Here is a 26,801-nt window from a genome sequence, read left to right as displayed (position 1 = left end):
TTACCTTGATTTTAAAAGGTGAAGTATTAAGATTTTTTTATGTAGACTTATTTCATACAACAATTCATCTTCATAAGTTTCCTGAAAAACAATATCCATCAAGTGACTTAAACATGTGCTGCTCTAGTGTGGGCTCAGGGTGGGTAATGGGGTGAAAGCCTGGGTGGGCTACTGCTGAGTAGACTCTCTTTTCAGGCAAAGTGATAGATACAGATAAAGCTGGATTTGTAAGGGAGCTAATATATGCTGGATTTTGCTTTCAAATTATTTTAATTAAATTGTTATTTTTTCTAGTTAAAAAATAAAATAGTGAAAAAATTATACTGTCCCCTTATCCAGAGATATGTTATTACATGTTCTTACAGTTTCAACCCCTGATAAATCTCTGCTTATGTATTTTGAACAATTTTGTGTATACTGTTCTACAGCCTACTTTTTCACATACAAGTAAACCACGGCCAGGGCCATTTTCCTGTCCCAACAAGTATTCTTTTATGGTCTGAACTTTACGGCTGACAATGGAATTTATTTAATCTACATTTAGATCAGAAATTTGATTTGGGCTATACAGTAGAGTTCGACAGAATTTCATTGTCAGGAACACAGGAAAAGTGTAAAGCTTTTGGTAAATACTACCACATTGCCCTGAAGAACAAAAGTGTAAATTTAGAATTTCACTAGAAATTTATAGTGGCTCTTCCTTCCTTGTTTTTAATGTTATCATTAATAAAATAACATTGTGATAAACCACTAACTTTAATGAAAATTAGAATTGATGTTTTCTTTTGTTATTCGTATATTCATATATGAACTTCTAATTTATGTCTTTTCACCATTTTCTTTTCTAGCATTGTATTTCTTTATGATTAATAAGAATTCTTTATAACTTAAGAATTCACAGTTATTGGCCATATATCCTACATATTTCTTTAGTTTAGTGTTCATTCATTTATTCAAGCACTGTTATTTCAGCCACAGTGACCATAGGGAAGATACAATGAACAAGTTGGAAGTTACTTTCCTCATGGAAGCCACAGCTTGGCAAAAAATAAAATCAAATAAGTGTAATTGAGTGTTGTAAGTATCATAATAGAACAGTCACAGAGGCTGCGCTGGGGTTATTGGAAGGAGGAGCCAGGGACAAAGAACAGCAAATGAAAAGGTCTTGCAGTAGAAAGGAGCTTGACATGTCTGAGGAACAGAGAGAAGTTCAATGTTGCTGGAAAGTCAAAGTTGAGTAGAAATGAAAAGTGAAAAGATAGAAAGGAGCCAAATCTTGTACAGACTAATAAGTCACCTAAGAGGATTTAGACCTTATCTTAACAGCAAAGGGAAGCAAAAGGTTTTGGCAGAATAACTCAGTAGATACAATATTTTAGATACTTCCCTTACTATAGGTCATGGATCAGCAGAAATCATGACTGTAGACAGGAGAAGCATGTAAAGGCTATGGATGGAATATGGTCATTTGGGCAGGGGAGTGGCAGCAACAATAAGGAAGGGTTGATAATTCTGAAGGATATTTATAAGATAGAATCTATAAGGCTAGGGGATTGTTTGATGGGGTAGGCAGCAGACAGGAGTCAAGAATTACTTCAGATTTCTGGTTTGTTTAATTACAGAGAGACAGCTTTGAGGGAGGGAGAAGGGAGTTTTGCATTTACTACATGTGAAGTGTGCACCAGTTAGGGCTTTTTTGATCGCAAGTTTCACATAAAATTAGTACCTTATTATAAAGACGCAGTATTCACAGTGGGCAGGCAAGAAACAGATGCTCAATTAAATACGAGTAGACTCCTGTTTTACAACATGACGACCTTTCTGTGTGGATGTGTAGCTGTGTGTCTGAGTCTCTGTGTGTAACAGGATGGGATATCAGGACTTCCTGAAATTTGACTGTTTGAATATGATTTTTATGTTATCTGATATTGAGGAACTACTTTTATAAGGGTGAATGTGATAAAATTATTTTTAATCTTGTCACTAATAATATTTTAATAAACAGAATATTTAACTTTATTTTTTATTTCTGGATTTTCTTTATTTTAACTTAATTTTTAAATGTATTTTTATTTTATTTTATTCTTTATCTTTTAATCTTCTCCCAAGGACATGTTTATTGATTTTAGAGAGAGGGGAAGGAGGGAGGTAGAGAAAGAGAGAGAGAAACATCAATTGATTGCCTCCTGTATGGTTCATGATCAGGGATCCAACCTGCAACCTAGGGATGTGCCCTACCAGGAATCGAACTCACAACTTTTTGGTGTATGAGATGATGCTTCAACCAACTGAGTCACCCAGTCAGGGCAAGTTTATTTTTATTTTAGAATCATTTTAAGCTTAGAGAAAAGTTGGAAAGACAATACAGAGAATTCTGTACCACAAAATCAGGTCTCCATATTGTTAATATCTTATCCTCTTGCTGAACCAAGATTGATATTGCACCTAAAGTCTACACTTAGCCAGATTTCCTTAGTTGTTTTCTAATGTCCTTTTACTGCATTAGGATTTCATCAAGAATGCCACATAACATTTAATTGTCATGTCTCCTTACACTCCTCTAGACTATGACAGTTTCTCATACTTTCTTTATTTTTGATGACTTTGACTGTTTGGAAGAGTACTGGTCAGCTATTCTGTAGGCTGTCCCTCAATTTAGGATTTTATGGGGGTTTTTTTCATTCTTGGAATGGGGTTAGGGAGATTTGGGAGAAAACAAAATAAAGTGCCATTTTCATCACATCATAGCAAGAGTACATACCAGCAACATGACATCACTGGCGAGGTTTGCCTTGCTCTACGGCCCGAGGTGGCACTTGACAGCTTTCTCCACTGTCAAGGTGGACCTTTGCCCTTTCTTGTTCTGCTCTTCAAAAGGCAATCAGTGTGCACAGCCTCTGCTTACAGGGTGAGGAGTCATGCTCCACCTCCTAGGGAGGGAAATACCTACCACAGCTTTCTGATTCTTCTGTATGGGATATTTATCTATCCCAGCCCCTATTTATTTACTTACTAATTAATTATTTATACCAATATAGTGTCATGGATATTAATTTATACTTTATGTTATCATCCAAATCTATGTTATTTGTTTTGTTTTTCTCATTGTTTCTTCTTTGGCCATTCGGAGCTATCTCAGTTGGTTCCTGGGTTCTTTTAATATCCTCCTCTCCTTGTGGGTTTGGATTTTTGTTTGTTTGTTTGAGAACTTCCTTACTTTCTTGTACTACAAGGTGCTCCATACCCATCTTCTGTATTTCCTGCCTGGGTTCAGGTTCATCTTGTATACTCATTACAGGACGTTTCACTCAGTCTTGATTAGTCTTAAGATAAAGGTGCCAGAAGAGCCCGCCAGCTTTGACACAGTGGGTGGTGGAACGCTGGTGTTTGCCCCTTCACTGAGTACCAACATTCAACCAGTAAAAGGTTCCAGAAGGTGAGGAAAGAACTGGAATTTAAGACAAATCTATTTGTAATGAGGTTATTAGTCAAAATGTTTAGATGTGATTTCCAAATGGCAGCAGATAGAGAGTTGTTTTCCATCATCTCAAGCCATGGCAAAGAGGCCTCAGTAGCACCATCGGGAGAGTTGAAAGGTGCCTTATTTACCACTGAGAAACCTGGTGAGTGAAAACCTGGAAGGCTGGCTCCTCTGACAGTGGAAGGGACAAAAGCCAATGCACTGGGAAAGTTTAGCCCTCCCAAGGTGTGTTGGTGCAAAGTGACAATATTCTGTGGGCCAAATGAAAAACCCAAGGCTCCAAATGCAGTCATTTACAATAGTCTTTTACCATAGTGGAGATTGAAAATAACTCCATTTTAAAGTTTGCACCCCATGATGTGTATTACATTTTTTCTACATAAATAAACATCAATTACTGTTGAAAATAAAATTATAACTGTTTTTCATTTTAACACCTGAATAAACACCAATTGGCCAAGGAGGCCTTGTTGTGCCTGTGAAAGTTGTCTAACTTTGCTGCAGAATCTGTAAGGCGAATAAGCCTGCATGTCAGACCACTGGAAAGCAATCGCCCAGAGATCACAGTGCATGAGGAGTCAGCTCAGAACAAGTGAGGTTGCCTTCCATTTATGTGGAAAGCTGTTAGTGGAATGCCTCACATAAACTGAAAAATGTTTAATGGCACCCCTAAAACCCAAACTGCACTCCTTTTCATTTCCGAATCTGTCAAGGGGCTGCTTCCTCTCATCCTCCACCTGCCACCCAGCCACCCACCCAAGCACACACTCTAAGCTGAGCGTGAGTCCTGAGAAAAATTGAGACTCTTTTACTGATTGCTTCTAATCAGAAACAGAGGTGGCTTTCCACATGCCTGTGAAAGCCATACCCCTTATTCATTATTTCACAATCTATACCTGTACATCATCATCATGGGTGTGCCAAACATCTCGCTTCTGTATAAGGGGGAGCCTTTTAGGATAAACCAGTTCTTGACCTTGAGCTCGGAGGATTGCCTTTTCTGAGAAGAAGCATAGGGGCAAATACATGGGGCATTAATATTCACCACAGGGACTGGATAACAGAGTCACTCTTATAAGAGTTCAGTTGCTCCCAATTAGCAGCCATGTACAATATCCCTATAAAAGAGCACCCCCACCCTAAGGGGAAGGAAATACAGACAGATGTTTCCATAGCAGGCAAATACAAATAAAATTGGAAAGGAGGCAAAGAAGTCAGCGTCTTCTATCTTTTCATCTCGTTCTCAGTTCCCACCTTCTTCTCCTCACAGAGAGCACTGTTTCAATATAAGCTGCTTTTTACCTCCCAGGGACAGTTGCATTTGAAGTCTGCACTCCAGTAGCTGAATTAGCAGGCTTCCCTGGTTAAAGGGATTTTTGGTGCTTCTCAATCAGGGCTAAATATAACACACACATTTCCTGCCACATCGGGGTCACCTGTGAGCTGAGCAATCAAGAGTAATCAAACTCTTATTTGAATCAAGGTTTTTCCAGTTTATTAGCAGTATGGCCACGAGTAACAATCTCATCCCTCTAATCTGTCGACATGAGTCTCAGTTTCCTTTTCTGGAGAGCAGAGGTCATGACATAAAATTTTGAGCAGGCTACTGTACAAAGCAGCTCATGGCAGCACAGTGGCTGCCGCACCACAGATGCTCAGGACACCCCTGCCTCCTTCCCACGGTACCTCGGAGAATATGGAGGAACCGAATCACAGAACCACAAAGGGAGCCCTGATCTGGTCCCAATCCTGTGCTGTGTTCTCTGCAAAATCAGCAACAGATAGTAATGTTTTTATCAATTACAATTTAAACTTTGTGATTAAAGAGACATTCTTTCCTAACATAATAAGATTAAGACATACCTGTAATGTGAGAAGTGAGTAGAATCATGAAAAATAAACTCCCAAGAAGCATTCTGAATGATTCTGGTTGAAGAGGGTGCGTGGGCTTGAGACCAAGTGTTCACAGTTCTTTGTCCCTGCTTCCACAGTGAGGATGAAGGGCCCACCAGGCAGGTCGGCAGTTTTGATCCTGCTCAAGGAAGTGTTCCTGGGTCATGTTGCACAATTCATGAGATGCTTAAGGTTAAAGCCTGGAGGGTGGACATCATGTACTGATTAGAGCGACTGCCATGCTCGTGGTGGTAGTGGTGGTGGTGGTGCAGGTAGGCTGGGCAGGGACCCCTACTTGACTCCTACTGTAAGTATGATTGATTCCCAGTGCACTAAAGGTTCAAAAAATGAGAGAAAAAAAATCATATATGCCTTAGAAAAAGTGATCAAAGAATGTTTATATAAACTTTGGTTGAAAAAGATACTTCTATGCAAAATGCCACATGTAGAACCTGTAAAGGAGAATTTGATAAAATAAACTAGATAAAAGTATTGACATCTTTTATTTTCTAGCTAAATAAAGCTCTGGGCCATGGTTACAACTGCCATTAGAGTGCTGGATGAAGCACAAGACAGTAACCCTTATTTCACCCCCACTCAGATGAAAGAACCCAGACAGCATTAGGGCAACCAAAAAAAAAAAAGAGAGAGAGATAAAAAATAGCTGTATCATTTTTTCTTTCCAGTTGAGATGTAATTGATATACAACACTGTTTAGGGTGTGCAGTGTAATGATTTAACTTACTTACACTGTGAAACAATGCTAAGAAGTTTAGTTAATATCCATCATCTCATGGAGTTACAAAAAAAGAAAAAGAAAAAATATTTTTGTTAAGAACTCTTAAGATCTACTCCTTAACAACTTTCCTATATATCATACAGCAATCTTCACCACAGCATCATGCTGTACATCATATCCCTAGTACTCATTTATCTTAGAACTGTGCCTTTTGACCACCTTCAACCAAACTCACTTATGGAAGCTTATTAATGCTATAAAACTCAAATTAATTCAAATTAAAATATGAACAAAAACTCTAGAAATATATGAAACATATATAATAAAAGTTGAGGGGGAAGGTCCTTATATCCTTATAATATAGAAGTCTTTTAAATCAAACCCAAAAAAGAAAACATTAATGGTAAATGTGCAAAGGACCTGTACAAACTTCCCTATCCATTTGTTTTCTTACTGTATTAGAATAGATGTCCCTTTGCCAATACAACCCCTTACTTGTGTTTTGGATTTTATCCCCACCTGTAGCTCACATTATTAATTATCCCCCTAGTACTCCCCAAAACTGAACCAATCTCTACCTGACTTTATTTAAATAACCTTTTAATTGACCTTATTCTATTTTTTCTAGTCTGTCACAATTTATTATCTATACATCATCTAGGATGATCTCACTAATACACATCACATTATGTGTTTCTTCTTCTCAAGCATTTTCAGCAGCTTCCCTTTTCAGAGTAGCAGCTGAAGAACCACCACGGCCTCCAGGACCTACATGAAATAGCCTGATGTTCTCTGGCTTCTCCTCTTGCTACTCTCCTCACTAAATCTAATCCTGTCACTGTGTACCTTGCTGTTTATTGGACATGCCAAGAACCTTCTGCTTCAAGTGTCTTTGCTTACTGTTTCTTTTGCCTGGGATACTCTCCTTTCAGCCACATGTCCTGCTTTTTTCCTGTCTCCAGGTCCCTACTCAAATGTCATCATGTCAGTGAGGTCTTCTTCAAAAATCCTATGCAAAATAGACATGCTTACTTCTGCCCTATACCTCTAAGCCCTTCATTGTCTTGCATTAGATGCCATCTGGAATGCTATATATTTACCTGTGTGTGTGTGTGTGTGTGTGTGTGTGTGTGTGTAGTGTGTGTGTGTGTGTGCGTATCCTCCCTTGAGGACATTTTTTCATTGCTTTTAGAAAGAAAGGAAGGGAGAGAAGAAGGGAAAGAGAGAAACATCAATGGAAGAGAGAAGCATCAATCGGTTGCCTTTCTGTATCCACCAGACTGGGTAACTAACCTGCCTTGGCCAGGGATCGAACCCATAACCTTGTGGTTACAGGATGACACTCCAGCCAACATAGCCTTGGGTCAGGGCTATGTATTTATACTTTAATTGCTTGCCTCTCCTTCTAAAAATGTAGCTTCATAAGTGCAGGAATTTTTGTCTATTTTGTTCACTGCCTGGAACAACAGGTTGCAGTACATTTAAGAGCTTGGAAAGATAACTGGTAATAGTAAGCACCTAAGAAAAAGAAACTATAATTATTTTAGCTTTTAACTATTGGGAGGTTAGATAGTACAGTCAATAGGAGGACACCTTCAGATGCAGCCCACCTGGGTGCAGGTCCCACCCAGTACTGACAGTCCCCCCACCCCCGCCATGGGCCTGGAGCCCGCAACTCCCACTCTCCCTCTGCCTCAGTTTTCTCACCTTCTGAAATCAACATGTAACAATGGTACCTAACTCATCTCAGTTGTAGTGAAGATTAATCGAAGTAATTTGTCTAAATCATTCAAAAGCAATACCTGATGCATATTAAAAGCTAGATAAGTGTTACTTTTTCAGAGGTATATTAATGCTAATTTGGTTTTTATTACTTTTTATTCACCAATTTTACCCACGTTTCATTTTTCTTCTCTGAGCTTCAGATTCTCTGGCTTTCTCTCCTTAGCCCAACACACTGTGCTTTTTCCCACTAAAGGGCCTCTGGACACATTTGCTTCTCTACCTGGAGTTCTCTTCTGTCTTTTTGTGGCCAAATCATTATAATTCTTCCTTCCTCAGTTCTTAGTTCAAGGGTCCCTCACTCGGGAAAGCCTTCCCTAACCCCACAGTCTAGACCAAGTTTCTGTATGAAATGAGATTCTCTTTTTACCTGAAAACTTACATTAGTTTATTACATGCTTGCTTGTCTAATTATTTCACTATGTGTCTCCTCCGGCAGATGAGATGCTCCAGAAGGCAAAGGCTCTGCTTGCTTTTGTTTCCTCTGTCACCAGACACACCTAGCAGTGCCTTGCGTGTAGACACTGTATTCAATGTAAATGCACTGAGTGCAGTTTGCTAATATGATTATTGCCTGGTTCCACCCTTGTATGCCTCCAGCAGTTTTAAACATAATCAAAACTTTTATCCAAATACAAGAGATGGTTGAAGACTGATGGGTACACTGAGTGTATCTGGTTACCGAACACATTTCTCCACAAATCAAATGAAACTTCTCAGCTCCATTCACAGTAACAGTTGAAAAGAACATTGTTTGTTGGATGATAGAAACTCTATTGAGCCTGCCTGTATTACAGTTAAAATTATGGAAAATACAAAAGGATAAACAACTTTTTAAAATGCCAATCATAAAATCTTAACTATTAATGGTGTCATGTTAAAAGATAAGGCTTTAGGGCATTTGTCTGATGTCTTTGAGCAAGTTATGGCGAGCCTTAATTTCTAGCATATCTGAGTATTAAAGGTACAGCATTGTCTATGGTTAACCCAAGTGAAACAACCATGAACGCTCAAAGAAGAAAAAATTTTGTAACTTAAGCCACACAATCAATAAGTGGGAAGAAGATATTAAAAAAATTTCTAAGATGGAGGCATAGGTGGACCCACCGTGCCTCCTTGCACAACCAAGATAGGGACAACAACAATTTAGAAACAAAATAACATCCACAACTGACAGAAAATTGATCTGAATGGAAGTCGGACAACTAAGAAGCCGAAATAGACCCGTTCATCCAGACCAGTAGGAGGGGCAGAGTGGGGCGGGTTGCAGCGCGGAGAGCAGAGAGCATTGGGACCAGCACATAAGGCATCCGGGGCATGCAAGACTGCAGCAGGCAGACCCTGAGTGTGCAAGCGGCAGCTGGCAGACCCTGGCAGAGGGGTGGCAACTGGCAGACCCAGCGAGGCAGAGATTGTAAAGCAAGGCAGTGTGAGCAAGCCAGGATCCCAGCGCTGGGAAGTAGAACCTTGGGACACTGATTGAGGACACTTGTGGGAGTTGAGGTGCACGGAGAGACACCCAGCCTCACAGGAGAGGTCCTTGGAGGGTCCCATGGCATGCACAAGCCCACCCACATGGGAATTGGCACTAGAGGGGCCCAATCTGCTCGGGGGAAGCAGCAGAAGGGACTGAGGTCCAACGGAGAGTGGAGCAAGCGCCATTGTTCCCTCTCGACCCCACCCCCACATACAGTGTCACAACCCCCACATACAGTGTCACTCCCAGCGACTGGAGTGCCCAGCCCTGGTGACACCTAAGAGTCCACCCCTCACTGTAACAGGCACGACCACACCAGAGAGAGAGAGAGAGAGAGAGAGAGAGAGAGAGAGAGAGAGATGGCTCAAACAGAAGACCAAATGGAAGCCCAGAACCCATCCTTTTAAGCAACTGAGAGATAGCCAACCTATCAGATGTTTAGTTCAAAACACTGGTGATCGGGAAGCTCACAGAATTGGTTGATTTTGGTCACAAATTAGATGAAAAAATGAAGGCTACAATAAGTGAAATGAAGAAAACTACATAGGGAACCAATAGTGATGGAAAGAAAGTTGGATCTCACATCAATGGAGTGGACCAGAAAGAAAAAAGAAACAACCACACAGAAAAGAATGAACAAATAAGAATTCAAAAAAATGAGGAGAGGCTAAGGAACCTCCAGGACATCTTTAAATGTTCCAACATCCAAATTATAGGGGTACCAGAAAAGGAAGAGAAAGAGCAACAAGTGGAAAGGTTATTTGAACAAATAATAAAGGAGAACTTCCCCAATCTGGCAAAGGAAATAGACTTCCAGAAAGTCCAGGAAGCTCAGAGAGTCCCAAAGAAGTTGGACCCAAGAAGGAACACACCAAGGCACATCATAATTGCATTAGCCAAGGTAAAAATGAAGGAGAGAATCCTAGGAACAGCAAGAGATAAGGAGACAGTAACCTACAAAGGAGTTCCCATCAGACTGTCAGCTGATTTCTCAAAAGAGACCTTATAGGCAAGAAGGGGCTGAAAAGAAGTATTCCAAGTCATGAAAGGCAAGGACCTACATCCCAGATTACTCTATCTAGCAAAGCTTTCATTTAGAATGAGAGGGCAGATAAAGTGCTTCTCAGATAAGGTCAAGTTAAAGGAGCTCATCATCACCAAGCCCTTATTTTATGAAATGTTAAAGGGACTTATCTAAGAAAAAGAAGATTAAAAAAAAACATGTATAGTAAAATGACAGCAAACTCACAATTATTAATGGCCACACCTAAAACAAAGCCAAAAGAAACTAAGCAAACAACTAGAACAGGAACATGCCCACAGAAATGGAGATCACATGGAAGGTTATCAACAGGGGAGTGGGAGGAGGAGAGAGGGGGAAAAGGTATGGAGAGTAAGTAGCACAGATGGTAGGTAGAAATAGACAGGGGAGGGCAAGAATAGTATGGGAAATGTAGAAGCTAAAGAACTTGTGACACATGGACTTGAACTAAAGGGGGGGGATGTGGGTGGGAGAGGGTGTGCAGGGTGGAGAGGAGTGAAGGGGGGAAATGGGACAACTGTAATAGCATAATCAATAAAATATATTTTTAAAAAAGGAAATTTCTGCCTGGCTCTGTGTTCTTTTTAAAAAATAATACACTGGTGCTTCTTTTTTTTGAGGGGAAGCAAACTTTATTCTTTCTCATCATCATCTATAATTAAGCTTTCAAACTTGGTGAATATTACACCTCAATTTCAAACTCTATCAAGTGACTAGTGTAGAATAGTCTAATATTATATCATAAATAGCCCATAATTTTTTTCTCACTCTCAGGTTACAGCTTTCTGTGTTTAAATTAGCATGGTCACTGAAAGTATATAAAGCTTTAAAAAAAAACCAAACAAAACAAAAAACATGATCCCTGAAACAGGTTCCAATATCAAAGGGGTTCTGTGGAGTCCAAATGTTAGAAAAAAGAAGATCTTTATTTCTTTATTTTTATTGAATGTATTGGAGTGGCATGGCTTAATACAATTATATAGGTCTCAGGTGTACAAATCCACAGTACATTATCTGTATATTGCATTGTGTGTACACCACTGCAGATCTTAAAGATTAGACACGTGTGGGATGTTCTGTCCACTTCTTATTTCTCTGCTGCAAATCAGTGGTGCAACCTCTCGTAAGAGGTTCTGTAAGCTACTCCCATTTGGTTTCCATGAACAGTGCGAGGCTATAGATTCTCATGTTCATTCCAGTCGTCACCAGGGTCATTTCTTCACACAATAGCCACCCAGTAGTATGTTTCTTGGAGGTCTTCCAGCTTTGCACAGAGCTCGCCTGCTCTCCCCTTTTGGCCTCCCTCACATTCTAGACATCCTTCAGTCTCACCCTCTGGAGCTCCCTTCTCTCCCTTCTCCCCTCAATTCCACTCCCTCTCTCTTAGCGAGCAACTTGGCAAGCAATCCTGCAGACCTTGTTAAGGACTTAAATTCACAATGGTGAAAGTGCAGAATGGATGACAGATGACAGACTTTACATTCTAAGTCATAACTAAGAAGCAGGCTGAAAATGCTTATTCTTGTACCGCCTTTGTAAAGAGAAACAGGAAGAAAAGGGACAATGAATTCAAGGGAATACAGATGATGAAGAAAAAGATCTGATTCAAACTATAATAACAATGGCAAAAGCTTCACAGAGAAACAACAAATTAGCATTTTTGTCCTACTTTAAAAGAAGTATCATTATAAAAGTACTCCCAAACCACATTAACTAAGGGGAACTCGTAATTCTCTTTGTAGGAGTTAATTTCAGCCCGTTAATGGGCCTTTATGTGCACTGCAGAGAACATTAGATGCGGAGTCAGGAGCCCCACATTCTCCTGTGACTAATTCTGCTGCCTCTGGCAGATCACTTACTTCCTGGGCTCCAGAGTCTTATTTATAAATTGGGATTGTTAAACTGTTTGATCTCTTAAGACTTTTTTTTTAACATCAAGATGCTATGTTTCCATGTTTTTACTGATTTTTTCTTTTTGTCTGAGACTTTTTCATTATAAGTAGAAATTTGACCTATAAGAATAATGACAAATTTGGAATTTTTATCACTATCACATTTTCCAGTTGTAACCACAGACTTACCAATTAATATGCATAGTAATTGTCATGTGATACATACAAAAGTCATTAAAGATCAACTGGCTTTGCCTCCCAAAGGGACAATGTTATTCTTGGGAAATGGCAGACCTGGAATAAGCACAGTGTGTAGTAATTTCACCTCTTAATTCTGATAATCCCATTACTTCACTACAGACATTGAACAAATTGCTTAATTTTCCTAGAGTTTCTGTTTCTTCATGAAAAACTAGGGACAATAGTATTCTCTGCACTGGATCACTGTGTGGGTTAAGTATACTAATTAATGAATAATACACAACACATACATTCTCAAATTTGTTGATAGGGTGACATTATTTTTCACCTTCAATTTCACTCTGTTTCATAAGAGCTTTATGAAATACAGTAAATTTAGTAAGGTCAAATGGTTTAAACAGGACAGACTTAAAGCCAAATGGTGTTAGAATACAAAATGAAGTGCAATCTAATTAGATATTCTTGTGTTGGATAAGTAGGCCCGAGGTGATAGCCTTCGTAAGTCCCATACTCCTATAAAACTATGTCACACCTTCTCCTCACTCCTCAACAACTTGTAATTATCTTCATCTTTCAACAAATTATTCCCATTCTCTTGACCTCATATGTCCTTTCAGTAACCTCAGTATTTCTTTGACTTCTTCACATCAAAGTCCTCTCAAAGACTCATCTTACAGTCACTGTCCGTAAGTCCTCCTCCTCTCTTTAATCCACTCCACCTGGGGACAAGATACTGACTCTTTTGTTGCCATCACTTTACTGAAATTACTCATGAAGGTCACCAGTGATCTCCGGATTTTAATTTCAACAGTCAGTCCTTGCACCTGTTTCATCTCTCAGTCGCATTTGATGTCTTATTTGACCCTCTCTTGATTGGACACACTTTTTTACTTGACTTCCAGACCTGCTGTTTCTCCCTCATGAGCTGCTCCTTCTGACATGAAGTTCTTCAATCATTTCTCCTCAGACCCCAGACCTTTAAGCGTCCAAGGGCCCTAGTCTCACTCTTTGAACTTATTCTCTTTCCTGTCTATAATTCTTCCCTTGGAGATTTTACAGAATCACATGAGTTAAAAATTACCGTGATGCTCTTAACTGACACATTCATATGTCCCAGAAATATATTTTCTTCAGTCATTTATTTGGTATTTCCATTTTGATGTCTGGTGGGTATCACAAATTTAATATATTCAAAAAACTTCCTCCCGATCTTCATCCCCAAAACTGTCCCTCCAGAGGTCTTGCTCACCTCAGGAAATGACAGTGCTGTCCATCTATATAGCTACTCAAACCAAAGATTTTGGCACTGTCCTGAGCCTTTCCTTTCTCTCCCACCCCATGCACAGTGTGTCAGGAAATATTGTGGGCTCTTCCTTCAGAATGGATGCAGAATCTAACCTCTTTTCATGGTCTCTGCCGCTACCTCTCTGAGAAAAAACCACAGTCACCTCTCACCTAGGTCAGTACAACTTCCTGATCAGCTGTTTTACTGTTTCCATCTTTGCCTTTCCTTCACAGCCTATTTTCCAAAGTAACTGAACATCCCTTTAAAATGGAAGCAATCTTGTGTCACCCCTCTCTTTAAAATATCCCAATGGCTTAACATCTGAGTAGAAGCTAAATTCTTTGCAATGATTTACAAGTCCTTCACTGTCTGGCACCTTGTTACTCTTGAATCTCATCCCTTTGTCTTCCCCTTGGTTCTCTGCAGCTGTTCTGTCCTTCTTGCTGTACCCAGCACAAATATGCCAGCATGTTGTCACTTCAACTTCAGGTCTCCATACCTCACCTTTGTCAGTCCTTTCCTCAAACATCATCTTTTCATTAAGATCTTCTCTGCACATTCTATTTTACATTGTATATCCCTTCATACAATACATCTAAGCTCTCCTATCCACTTCCCACCTGGTGAATGAAAACTAAGCACCTCGCCAGTGAAGACTTTTGTTTATGTATTTGTTTTTTCATCTATGTACTTTTGCTAGAATACAATACAGAAAATGTTGTCTGTTCTTCAGTGCTATATCCCCAATGTCCAGAATAGTACCTCACACATAGTAGGCTCTCAATAAATGCTTTTAGTGCAAATTAACCCTTTGTTTCATGATATTGTCCTTAAAGCTTATATTTTCTTTTTAAGAAACTGAATAAGTATTAGCAATGAATGTCTGAGGCTCTTCCTTCTTCTGCCTTTCTGAAGAGCGTATCCTAGTAGCAGGAATGGCCAAATGTAAGGGCAAATAACTTATTATGTCCAGACACTTCTTGCAAAATATTTTAAGATTACTAACACAAAAGAGTGGAAACAGATTATTTGCTTGGTTGGCCTTGCACCAACCAAGTTCTTGGTGTCCCTGCACCTTCCATTAGCGCCCTGTGTGAGCTTTCCCACGCATCTGGCTCGCCTTTCATCTTCCTCCAGGTTCAGCCGAAACACCTTTTTCAGGGTTGACTGAACAGAACTTAGAGTATACTAGTCAGTCTTTTGTGTCTTAATCATCTTCATTTCATGCCACCCTTCTCTTCCAATTTGACAAATACAATACATTACCCTCTGGGGTGAGGGACTGTCTCTGTCCACCTTCCCTGAACCCACACATCTCCTGCCTCATTCTTCATGAAATTTCTGTTACCTACCACAGAACCACTGTTTCTTCCTTTCCCTCATTCCTAACACTCTGCCTGCCTCTGCCTGACAGTCTGTGTGAGAAACTTTGAATGAGTTTTTTTCTCTTTTCTTAGCTTGTGTTTTTAGACTAGATATAGGGTAGTCTCTGGTATTTAGCAAGTTTGTGTAGACCTCAGTAGAGTGATATATCTGAAGTCTCATGTCTTCCTCCTGTCACTTCTCTCAAACTCTAGCAATGCCAGGGAGTATTAATAAAATTTTCATCTTATCTTCTGAAATACACACAAGCTTTTTGAAGACAGGCTGTGGTTAACATTCAAATATACCCTGCAGGGTCTAGACCTTTCAGGGTCTATTCCCAGACCTTGTTCACTGTTGGGACTCAATAAGTAGTAGATTAAGAAGATTAATTTATCATAACTTTATTGCTGCACTCAGTTTACAGAATAGATGATAAACATTATAAATGTATTGTGACAGAAAAAATGCCACTCTAATTTTCCTGAAACTTCAAGCTTCTCTCTGTCTACAGTGTATAGCTAACACAAGGCTGCTTAAAAGCCCCAGGGTCACTTGTAACCAGGAGCTAAGCCAGACCATCAAATACTAGGAGCCAAAATAATATCATTATTTCCAAAAGTTGGATATCCGTCATGCCTTTCTTCTGAAAATAGGAAGGTGATAGCATCTCCGCAGTGTGCCCATTGCCTTCTCCCACACTTGTACCTTCCGGCAGAGCTTGATCTCTGCGTGCCTGGACTTGCAGCACTTCATTAGTCACAGCCAGAGGCTGGGCATGGCCCTCAAACCTGTGCCGTGAACTCCCCACAGCCAAGGCTGTCTCCTTACAAAGAGAAAGCTAAGGATGGAATATGGGCCCTCAGCGATATTCCTTAACTCAGATTGCACCATTTTAGTTCAGGCTTGAAATTAACCCTACTACCTCATGATGAAATGAAACATGTAGCCTGAACACTCACTCTATCAGGCAATTCACTAATTTGTAACAATATGTGGTATTATACTTTTGACTTTCCCCAAAGTTAACTACCTAAGTTTTCCCTAAGTATCTGCAAAGGGGTTGGTTCCAGGACCAACCCCCTCAGGCATACAAAAATCCAAGGATGCACAAGTCCTCTGTATGAAATTGCAAGGATCAATGCATACCATTGGCCCTCCACATCTGCAGACTCCCTACCATGGATCAAAAACAGCACAGGAATGTATTGAAAAAACTCCATGTGTAATTGGATGTACACAGTTCAAACCAATGTTGTTCAAGCGTCAACTATACTCACTTAAACAGGACAAACATTATATGAATATTATATATATAATAGATATTGATGGAATGATGAAATTGCTCACAGGTATGAACTATCTGGTCGATTATTGCAAGAATCAGAATAAAATTGTTTTAAAATAATTTAGATGAAGTCAACTCACATCCAAACCCCTGGAAGATTCTTGGAACTGGGCACTCAGTAGAGATGTATTTACCAGTGCAACAGGGCGGACAGGACTGGGGAGGTGGGGCTGTGCCACCAGACAAAGCTGCCCAATAAGTTGGAGATGGATTATGTAGAGGTCTGTTTGCTAGAATAAAAAGATGGGTCTTTTTTTCATTCTGAATGCAATACCCACAAACATTTTAAACACAGAAATATTATGTTAGACTTATTTTTTAATCATATGCCTTTCTGGGATGTTGGATTGGAGTATAGAAAGGAGAAAATGAACTATATACATGTATGTCTGCCCTTCAGTTCCTGGCACAGGATTCTTAATCAAAACTCCCACACTTTCCTAAGGGATACAAGCCTGTCTTGTTCTAAGGTTTGGTCTTTGACCCCTGGGAGCATCTTTTGTTCTAACGAGGTGGATCTGGTGGGCTCCTGGAGGGCTCCTGTACAGAGGCTGGTCACCAGGAAGACCAAACTATGATTAGGAGCTTGGAAATTTTAGCCTCACACCACTGTCCTGCAGAGAGCAGACATAGGATGGAAATGGAATGAATAATGGATCATTCCTATGTAAGGAAGCCTCCATAAAATCCCAGTTGCAGGGGGTTTCAGAGAGCCTCCAGGTCGGTGAGCACATCTATGCACCGGGAAGGTGACGCACCCCAACTTCCCAGTGACAGCAGCTCCAGCGCTCGGAGCCCACCCAGACCTTGTCCCATGTACCTCTGCATCTAACTGTTCACCTGTATCCTTTGTCATACCCTTTAATAAACCATTAAGTATAAGTGTTTCCCTGGTTTTGTGAGCTGTTCCAGTAAATAATCATATCCAAGGGGAAGGAGATCATGAGAACCCCCAACTTCTAGCCAAGTTGGACAGAAATTGTGGATAATCTGGGGACCTACTCCCTGCAATTGGCACCTGAAGCAGGACAATCTAGTGGGACTGAGCCCTTGACCTGTAGGGCTTGATGTTCTCCCCAGGTAAGTATGTCAGAACTGAGTTGAACTCTAGGACGTCCTACTGGTGTCACAGAACTGGTGGCCAGCAGCATCAGAAGTGAGGTGTTCTATATGGAAGTAAAGGAGAACAACAAAAGGCAAGAACACTAGTTTTTTTTTCCATACACAAGAGAATGGCAAAAAATATTCAGACGGCAATGTTAATGTTGGTGAACATTTGGAATAACTCAGATTCTCACATATGATTGATGGAGATGTGACATGATAATATTCTAGAAAACATCTTATTAGTTTCTTCTAAAGTTAAATGTGCACTGCCATATGATCGAGTAATTGCACTCTTGGCATTCACCTTGAGAAAGGAAGCCACCTGTCCAAAGACTTGTGTGCACATGTTCACTGCAGTGACACTCAGAATAACCACAGACTGGAAAGTGCCTTAATCTGCATGAGTGGTAAAATGAATCACACAAACCATGCTACGGACACAGGATAGCATGCTACTGAGTGAGTTAACAAAGAGAGAGCTGCCAGTGCACACGATGAAGTAGATGAGGCAGTTTTAAAATACATTTGCAAATTCTTTTTCATAGTCTTTGTTGGAACTTCTCGTGAGTCTGGATTGGCATCATGGTACACTTGCAAGCAACACAAAGCACCTGAAGTGATACTATATGACATTCGTGGCTAGGTCAGGAAAGGGCATACAGCTCCTGCCTGGTCCAGTGGCACTTGTTTTACACCCCTGCCCCCCCCCCCAGGTACTAATTCTCATAACTCTGAGGCCACACATCTGGGGAGAAGCCATGAATCAGTGTTCTAGTCCAAGATACCTTTGGGATTGCTGCCATTAGCTAACACCAACCTCCAGGCTAAGATGGCACTGCCTTAGCTGCTGTGGCCCCTAGGCATTAAGCAATTCCCAGTCTTTTCATCTGAGACCCCCAGCATCACAGAGTGGGCTCCATGGTGCTCTGATGAAATCCTGACCTACCAAGGCAATGAGCATGCAAAAATGTTTCATGCCACTAAGTTTGGGATTGAGTATTCATCATGGTAACTGGAATGATAGATGAATTTCTCACACACCGTGCTGAGTGAAAGACCCTGGGCACAAAGAATATATACAGTAAGATTCCCTTTACTTGAAACTAGAAAACACAAACAATGCACAGCGAGAGCAGATGAGCAATTCCACAGGACTTAGGCTGCGGGTGGGGGCGCTGACAGAGGAGAGGGTAGGAATGGGTACTGAAATGAAAGTGTTCTGTATTTTCACTGTGGTGGTGACATTTGCAAAATTCATGAACTGGTCCCTTAGAGTAAGTGTATTGTATTGTATGTAAATTACACCTCAATATATTTGTATTTAAAAAGTAGGGTCAAAGAGACTGAGAAAAGTGTTATTGATATGCCCAAAGGACAGGTAGATGTCTGCAAATATTTGTCCTCCTAGTGTTCACCCAGTCACTCATGACCACATCTTCTTCGCCTTGGGTTGCTCACAGCGTTTCCACACAAAACTCTACCTAGCTAATTCTAGAATTTCAAAGTTCAAGAAAAAGTGAACTATGATTTGCTCATTTCCTGCTGGAAGTTTTCATGTTCTAGCAATGTGTATCTCTTTTCCATAGGAAAGGCCAGCAGGTAACTACAGCAAGTTCCTTACCCTGGACAGCAGGGGTCACAATTGCCTCATCAAATAGAAACCTGTGTTTTTCTTTTTCTTTTCTTTTTTATTGTTTAAGATTTTGTTTATTTACTTTATTAAGGAGAGAGAAAGAGAGGGAGAAAAAGAGCAATGTGTGAGAGATACATGGATCAGCTGCCCCCAAGCAGCGGCCTAGCCAGCATCCCAGGCATGTGCCCTGACTGGGAATCCAACTGGCAACCCTTTGGTTCTTAGGCCAGTGCTCAATCCACTGAGCCCCACCTGCCAGGGCCTACTGTGTTTTTCTTAATGCAAAAGAGCAGGGCCTGATCATTGTCAAGGTCCAGTGAGTGTCATGAATTGACATGGTAATGAGTTCATTTCCTCCAATGACATGTGACATGCAGTTACGTACAGCATTGACTTAATAAACAGTCATTGAAGAGAAAAAAGGAAACATCAGCTCATCAAATGTATGTGTATGCATGCTTGTATACAGTGTCCATATATATATTTGCTTACTACAAGTAGTATCTGTAGTTCATAAATGTTAAAATGTGAAAGGATGTTACCTTTAGCATCGATGAAATGTGGTAACTAACCACACGCTATTTGCCGGTGCCAGTAAGTCCCACAGCCCTGGCCACTGCTTTCCAGTTTCCCAGATGTCTGCCTCACTAGGCTTCCCATGCACAGACTTGAACTCTGGAGGGGGCCAACCAAGTGCCAATGCCCCTGCTGGTCTATACCTCAGAAAACAATAGAGATTTCTGAGGCCAGCAGTGCCTAGGACAGTGAAGGATGGTGGTGGGCACTGGGTATTGGCTGATGGACATCAGAGGCTGTACCTTTCTTTCATTCAGATTTTTCAGACAGTCAGGTGGGACATAAGGGGTTTTCTCTGCTGTCTGTAACAGAACCTGCCACAGGTGCCTGCCCTTCTGGTAGTTGGCCCACAGTAGCTTGGGAAATGCAGGGAAATGAATCCACTGACCATCTCGGGAAGATGACCATCCCAACCTTGGCCATAGATCATGAGAGCTTCCTGTCCCGGTGGTCAGCAGAAGTTTTTATCTGCCTGTGGTCCTCATGTTCTTAGAGAGTTCTTTACTGCTGAACATTGTTTGTACGTAGATTTATTTTCTAAAAGAGTGAATTAGTCCTCAATTTTTCATAGATCTCTGCACATCACACCGGGCCCCTCATTGTGGCCAAGACCATCCTTTGGTGAGGGCTATTTTTGTAAATAGAAGGACTGTACATGCTATGCCCAAGAAGGAGTGAAAGATGTCCTGGCATCTTTCCAGGACATGAGTGCCCATTCCCCAAATTTAGTTTTTTCTGTACTTCTATTTATTCCATAAAGGAATAAATGTGGACTTAAACAAAGAAGTAAACAATAATAAAATGAAGCAGAAAGTTATAACACCTTTAAATTATCAATTACCAACGAGTGAAAACATCTCCCCCCCATGGAGACAGCCTTCTCCAGGGTAGGAGCTGGAAGGTCCAATCTCTAATGGCAGTTACTGGGCTGACACTGTGGTCTAAGCAAAGTGCAGGGACACCCCTGACTTGGAGGATAGGGATGAACGTGATGGTGATGCAGCCTGGTTCAGTTGGAAGGCGTGTGAGAGCAGAGCCATCACCAAGAAGGACTGGGAAAGAGCAAGCCACCAGGGTGTGAAACAGGACATGCAGGCCACGTCCAGACCGAATAAGGGTGCACAAACTGATTCAGGAATAACCATGGGGGGTCTTCAGGATGTGACAAGTTGCATTGGGACTGGCAGTCCTGCAGAAAATGTACAACTAGAAAAACAAGTTTGTGGGGAATGGGGCATCCACCTAATGAGGCTGCAGGTGCCTTCTGACTGAATGCGAGGGTTACCTCCAAAGCCTGGAGACGAGACCTAGATGTTTGAATGCTTCATCATATGTTGCTCTGGAGCAAATGATATGCCGCAACAATCTCAAGCCAGACCACTGATTCCTCCAATCCAGATTTTTTTCCTACTCTTAACATCCCTGGAGAAGAAACTGGAATCTCTTCAGTATTTGGCAGTTTCCTTTTGTGCTCCTGACCATGGATGACACACCTGGGGTCTATGCCTCCCTGCATAGGCTTTAGGGGACAAACACTTTAGTGGAACCTGCAAACACTGTCAATAACCATCGCAGGTAATTCGGTACCACTCAGCTGGGGGCACCAGTGTGTGTGTGTGTGTGTGTGTGTGTGTGCATGCATGTGTGCATGGGCATGTGTATGATAGTAGCAATGTCCCACGGAGATCCATCCAGACCATGCATGCCCCTCTGTCCTCCGGCTTCTTCAAAGACTCCTTTCCAGTGGAAAACTAGTTGAGTGTTAAATGAATAAGAAAGAGGTTCCTTACTAACTCTAAGTCCCAAATTTAGTTCCAAATCAAAAGTAGAACCAAGTTATTTTTATTGAGCCAAATGGATAAACTTGGCAAAGGATGCAGGTTTCAACCCAAGAGCGTCGATTTTATTAAGACAACCTGAAGGAAATGCAGGTTGGGCTGGTTGTAGAGGCTGTGAGTAGGAACTTGGTTCAGGGACAGGCCCTAAGTCATCTCTCTGTAGAACCTGTTTTCTTCTCTCTGCCGTGGTCATGTACCATTTAAGCAACACAGCCCGAGGCCCACAGTAAAGGCATTGTCAGCGAGGGCTGCATTACCACTGAGGTTTTACAAGGTCAGCCGAGTACTTAGACGTGGCTCTGCTGCTGTACCCATTCTGTCCACACGTGGGCGCGCAAAGCCATATATTTGTCAAAAACAAAACACCTACCTGAGCGTCTCTCTAAGTTTCCAGACTCCTCATTAAAGCCCACCAGTCCCCCATCCCGGACTCCTCTACTCTGCTCAACAGCAGCTCGCTTGTCACGGCCCCTCTGATGCTGGGGAAAAGTATACAGAGACACAGAAACGGAGAGAGGCAAGAAGCGCTTGCTCCAGGGGGAGTCTCCAGCTCAGTCAGGCTTTGGGGCACCCCGTGCACCCTGGTCTGTGGTACCGGGCTGGCTGGGCTGAGAAATCTGTGTTCTGTTCCCTGCCACCGTCACCAGCACACTCAGCTCCTAGTCACAGGTGTTCAGACCGGGGAGACAGCCTGCGGCGGGGAAGTAAGTGTCATTTCTGGGAACTTAGCAGGAGGGGCCAGCAGATAGTTTAGAGATGGGATTTATAGGGATGAACGGGGATCAAAATTGAAGAGGAGAAGTTGATAGCCAGTAAAATGGAATAAAATGGAAAAATTGAAATAAAGGAAGGGAAGAGGCCAAGGTACAGAAAGATGTCCCAGTCCTTAGGGCCAGAGTTTCTGCAAACAGCAGATTGCTGCATTTTAGGAAGAGGACTGTTTACGTTTGTGTCTGACACTGCTGTTTATCTCTCGCTGGTATTAAGTATTCAGTAAAGTTAGTTTCTGGGAAAAACACTGTACTTGGCTCTGCCAAAGGAACCCAAGACAGATGCTTTTATTTTTCGTTATGTAAGATCTTTTTGTAAGAGCTGAGGGGTGAGCGCATGTGGACCTGGCGTGGCAGGTCCGCAGGCAGAGCGAGCCCAGTCCAGGGCACAGGACTCAGGCTGGGGATCCCTTCGGAATACTTGAAGAGTTGTGGATTTTTTTCAATGTAATAGATTCAGTTACTTACAAGTAATCTCTATAAAGGTGATCTGACTGCCTGGCTCAACAGTACTGACCTTTTAAACCTTGATTCTCCCTCTCCGCTTCTTTTCATCTGCCTACAGAAAACTCATTACCTACCCTTCATCTGAATTTCTCACTGCTTTCTTACATCCCATGAATGTTGGAGCTGAGAAAACATCACTTCTTTTCCCCAAGGTGGGAGGGAGGGACTTGCTTCCTCTTTGAGTTTATCTTTTGTTGATTACTGTCACTTGTCTGTGAAGATACCAAAATCCAAGTTAATATGATTTCAGAAATGAAAAGGTGGTGGTCTGGGGGATGAACAAAGCTGAAAAACTGTCAGTCCCTAATAGTTTGTGAAATATTTTGATATTTAATGGTCGAAATTTAGAATGATTTTATAGTCCCCTGAAACAGAATGGTACCAGTCTTGGAAGAATCTTTTCTGATTCTTCTATTGAGGAAAGAAGATTTCTTTTAGTTCCTCCCAACTTTTTCTCCATTCTCTTACCTCCTTTTCTCTGGTGAGCTTTTTCTGACCCTCTGTCTGCCTCCATTTCTCTCTTGGAATTTGTTGACTATGTGTGTGATCACAAGAAAGGCAATGCAAGGACTGATCTTGATGGTTCAAGGCTCCCTGAAACATATGTTGGTGAAGGGGGCTCTTTGAGGGAAACAGCAGTAGAATGCAGTGTCAGATGCTGCATTCAAGATGAAAGCCAGGCTGGCAGGTTGAGATGTCCACTGGAGTCCTCAGAATCCTGAAGGTCAGCTTAGAAAAGAGGTCCACCCAAGCCCAGGCTAGTTCAGCTGGGCCCAACTGAGTCAAGGTGATAGTTGAACTTCTAACTTGGAACAGCCACAGAGAGAATACAAGGACTGAGAACATGCTTTCTGGAATGAAAGGTGGGAAGAAGAAGGGACAAGATTATAGCATCGTGGGATAACTGCGGCCCTCGCAGATGCGAATGCACTCTTTAGCACAAGTCTAAACTAGTTCATTTTCATGGATCATTACACTTCTTTACAAATCGTCAAAACTACACGTTACATTTATTAACGCAAACATGTTTTTATTGCCCTTTGTTCTCACTGTTGGGTGCGGCCTCTGTCAGCAGAAGGTCTCTCCCTAAAACAAAATACAGATTCAGGCCAAGAGGAACGGCATCACACAACCTGCTCTCCCATTTTCACTTGAGTTCGTTGAGAACTCTGCCCCACTTCCAGTAAAGCTCAATAATCATGGTTTTTTTTCACCTTTCTTTCTTTTTCCTATAGATTATTTCAGAGTCCGAAGAACTTATAAGTGCTGTTCAGAGGAGTTTGTTTCTTTCCAGACCATAGCTTTCCCTAAACATTGCGTGCAACTCTCTTTTCCCATTCTCACATCACTTGTTTTCGCTCCTTTTCACCGTGTCTCTGTTTCTGTCTTACTTTCTTTCTTTCTTTCCCTCCCTCCTTCCCCCCCTCCCTCCCTCCCTTCCTTTCTTCCTTCCCAGTGCTTGGTTAGTGCCAAGCTATGTGCTAGTTGTTAAGATGCTGGACCTGTGGCCACCCTTGTACCCTCAAACCTTCGTTCTAAAGGAAGTTCCCAGAAGAAAATCTAATTCAGAGGTGTCTTCTGCATAAGATTCCAGAATGCCTACTTGAGAATACCTCCCTTAAAATGCAGTATTGCATCCACACTTTTTTGTGATTTATTCTGGGGTCTCTGCAGCCAGTAAAACCGTCTCCAACATGCCCTTTCATAGGTAACTCTCATTTGGTTTTAACTGCCTTAATCTCAAACCTTGAATACTATCTTCTAAACCACATTTTCCATACAAATGCTTCCTTACAAACGTAGGCTCCTTATGGTCACAGTCCTGGCCTGCACTTTCTCTCCCCAAAATACACTCTACAACTTCCCTTACAAAGGCCTCTTGTTGCTGACTCTTTGATCCTCAACCACTTAGTGCCACTTGGAATCAGCCAACACTCTTCATTCTCCCTCTGCTGTACTTCAGAGCCTCTTCATTCACCGCCATCCACAGAAAATCATTTTGATCCGTAAAATCTTCACAGTCACATCTGGACCCTGTGGCTCTTCCATTCTTTTCCTGGCTGGTTGAACTCTGCTTCCATCACACCTAGCATCTCTACTCACTGTAACCTCCGAGGACAGCCTGTTCCCCAAATTCCTTTGTGTGAGTGCTTCTGTGTTTGAATGGAATTCCCTGAGCAAGTGTATAGGCACACACGTGCTCACACAATGTGCATGCACGTACCATGTGCACACACACATCACGGATCATGTCCCTTACCTTCAGTGACATCAAAGGTTTGATTAGATCAGTTCTTCATCTGGTCTAGTTATTAAACATACAGATTCTTCAGTTTTTTTCTAGACTAAGAAAGGAACCACATTTTAAAAAATTATGATAGAACATTAAGAGCAGGTCAAGTCTATTTTCTCTTTGTTGTTTATTATGATATAAAAGCTTCCAGAGAGTCCTGGAACTGGCTTATGTGTAATCACAGGCTGGGCGCCTTCTGCCATGGAGGGGGCTGCTGGGAGCAGCCTCGGGGCCACCCACTCCTGCTCCCTTCATGCCAGTTCTCTGCCCCCCGGGAGCAAGAAGGTTGGAAGAAACATGAACTGTAACCTACTTTTCTTCCCTGATTTCTAGGAAAAAGAAAACTATTTTAAAGCCTTTCAAGCTGCTTGTATATGATCTCCCTTTCATATCTGTTTCCTTGGTTGCTTCTTCACGGGGAAGAAAGTTTAACTCGTCACCATTGTCTGCATTGAAATATTTCACATGCTGCTATTTCATCTTTCTTAATTTGTACAAAACTCTAAAAGGATAATTTGGTCTTACAACTATTTAATTTTCTTATTATGATTTTTAGCTGTTAGTTTTTCTTATTAGTTTCTAAAATACATGATGATTAAATATACTTCTCAAATACTGAAACATCAGTGTACTTTCCTAGAAAGAGAGTGTCATGTCTGGGGCAGGGTCCGGTCATCCATTTGTTTGCTGTGTGACACTGGTTCGCTCTTCCTGAATGTTAACATTATCATCTGCAAAACTGAAACATGACCAATCTGAAGTGATTGTGATGGAAATTAGAGAAGACAATACATGGCAAGGACTTAGTACAGTGTCTACTAGGTAACCGTCCTTCCTCATTTCTAGGTCCTGCACTCCCCTGCCACCCACCACTCACCTCGCCTCCCACTCTGCCCTGTGGCACTCTCACTCACGGCCACAGAGAAGGCTGGGGCCTAAGGAGAGCAAAAGACAGAGGAGAAGGGAATTCACTCCTCCTCCCTTCCAGCCTGCTGCTTGAGCTCCAACACCTCACCTCCTCTCCTGCCTTTGGACTGAATTGCACCTTCGGCTCTCCTGGGCCTGAGTTTGCAGCTGTCAGGTTGTGGGAATCCTCAGTCTTCGTCATCACATGAGCTGATTTCTCATAGTCAATCACTCTCCCATGTATCGTATAAATGAATAAATACACATTTTCTGTTTCTCTGAATAAATGTGACTAATACAGGTTTTAATATGATGTATTTAATCACACATTCCTGCATGTTGGTTTTCAGTAATGGCCATGTTTGACAACCAGTTCATGACGTTCCTGAGAATTTAGCAAGGGGCACGAACAAGCCTGTGCCAGCTGTCTGCAGCACGCTGTTGGCTATGGTCCCGGCCACTCAGCAGTTTCACTACAAGAAGCCTCTACCTGATCTTGAGGTACAAGGGGGAAAATGTGCTTAGAGAAACTTCCATTTCCTTGGAAGAATTGGTTGACTAGGGAGCAGAGGCTGTGAGCTGTGCCCTGGGGCTGTGGCCTGGCTTCAGCTATGACACCAATAACAGCAAGACAATGAAGAGACAGGGAGCAGCCTTTCTGAAAGGCTG

General features: G+C 41.6%; 1 protein-coding gene across 1 annotated transcript in view; it reads right to left on the bottom strand.

The window, feature by feature from the left end:
- The window catches only part of ADAM7 (ADAM metallopeptidase domain 7), a 67,400-nt gene extending 41,066 nt beyond the window's left edge, over nucleotides 1-26,334 (bottom strand). The window contains exons 1-4 of the mRNA XM_045853638.1: nucleotides 26,242-26,334; nucleotides 22,027-22,135; nucleotides 4,378-4,481; nucleotides 5-81 (exon numbers count right to left, since the gene is read on the bottom strand). Coding sequence (XP_045709594.1) covers nucleotides 5-81; nucleotides 4,378-4,481; nucleotides 22,027-22,135; nucleotides 26,242-26,334 — 383 coding nt within the window. The remainder of the gene's footprint in view (nucleotides 1-4; nucleotides 82-4,377; nucleotides 4,482-22,026; nucleotides 22,136-26,241) is intronic.
- Between the last annotated feature and the right edge of the window lie 467 nt (nucleotides 26,335-26,801).

This window comes from Phyllostomus hastatus, unplaced genomic scaffold (genome assembly GCF_019186645.2).
Source record: "Phyllostomus hastatus isolate PE091 unplaced genomic scaffold, TTU_PhHast_1.1 phas_contig_98, whole genome shotgun sequence".
In the NCBI taxonomy this organism is placed as follows: Eukaryota; Metazoa; Chordata; class Mammalia; order Chiroptera; family Phyllostomidae; genus Phyllostomus; species Phyllostomus hastatus.
The sequence above is the reverse complement of the archived record's forward strand: the minus strand, read 5'-3'. Positions and strand labels throughout refer to the sequence as shown.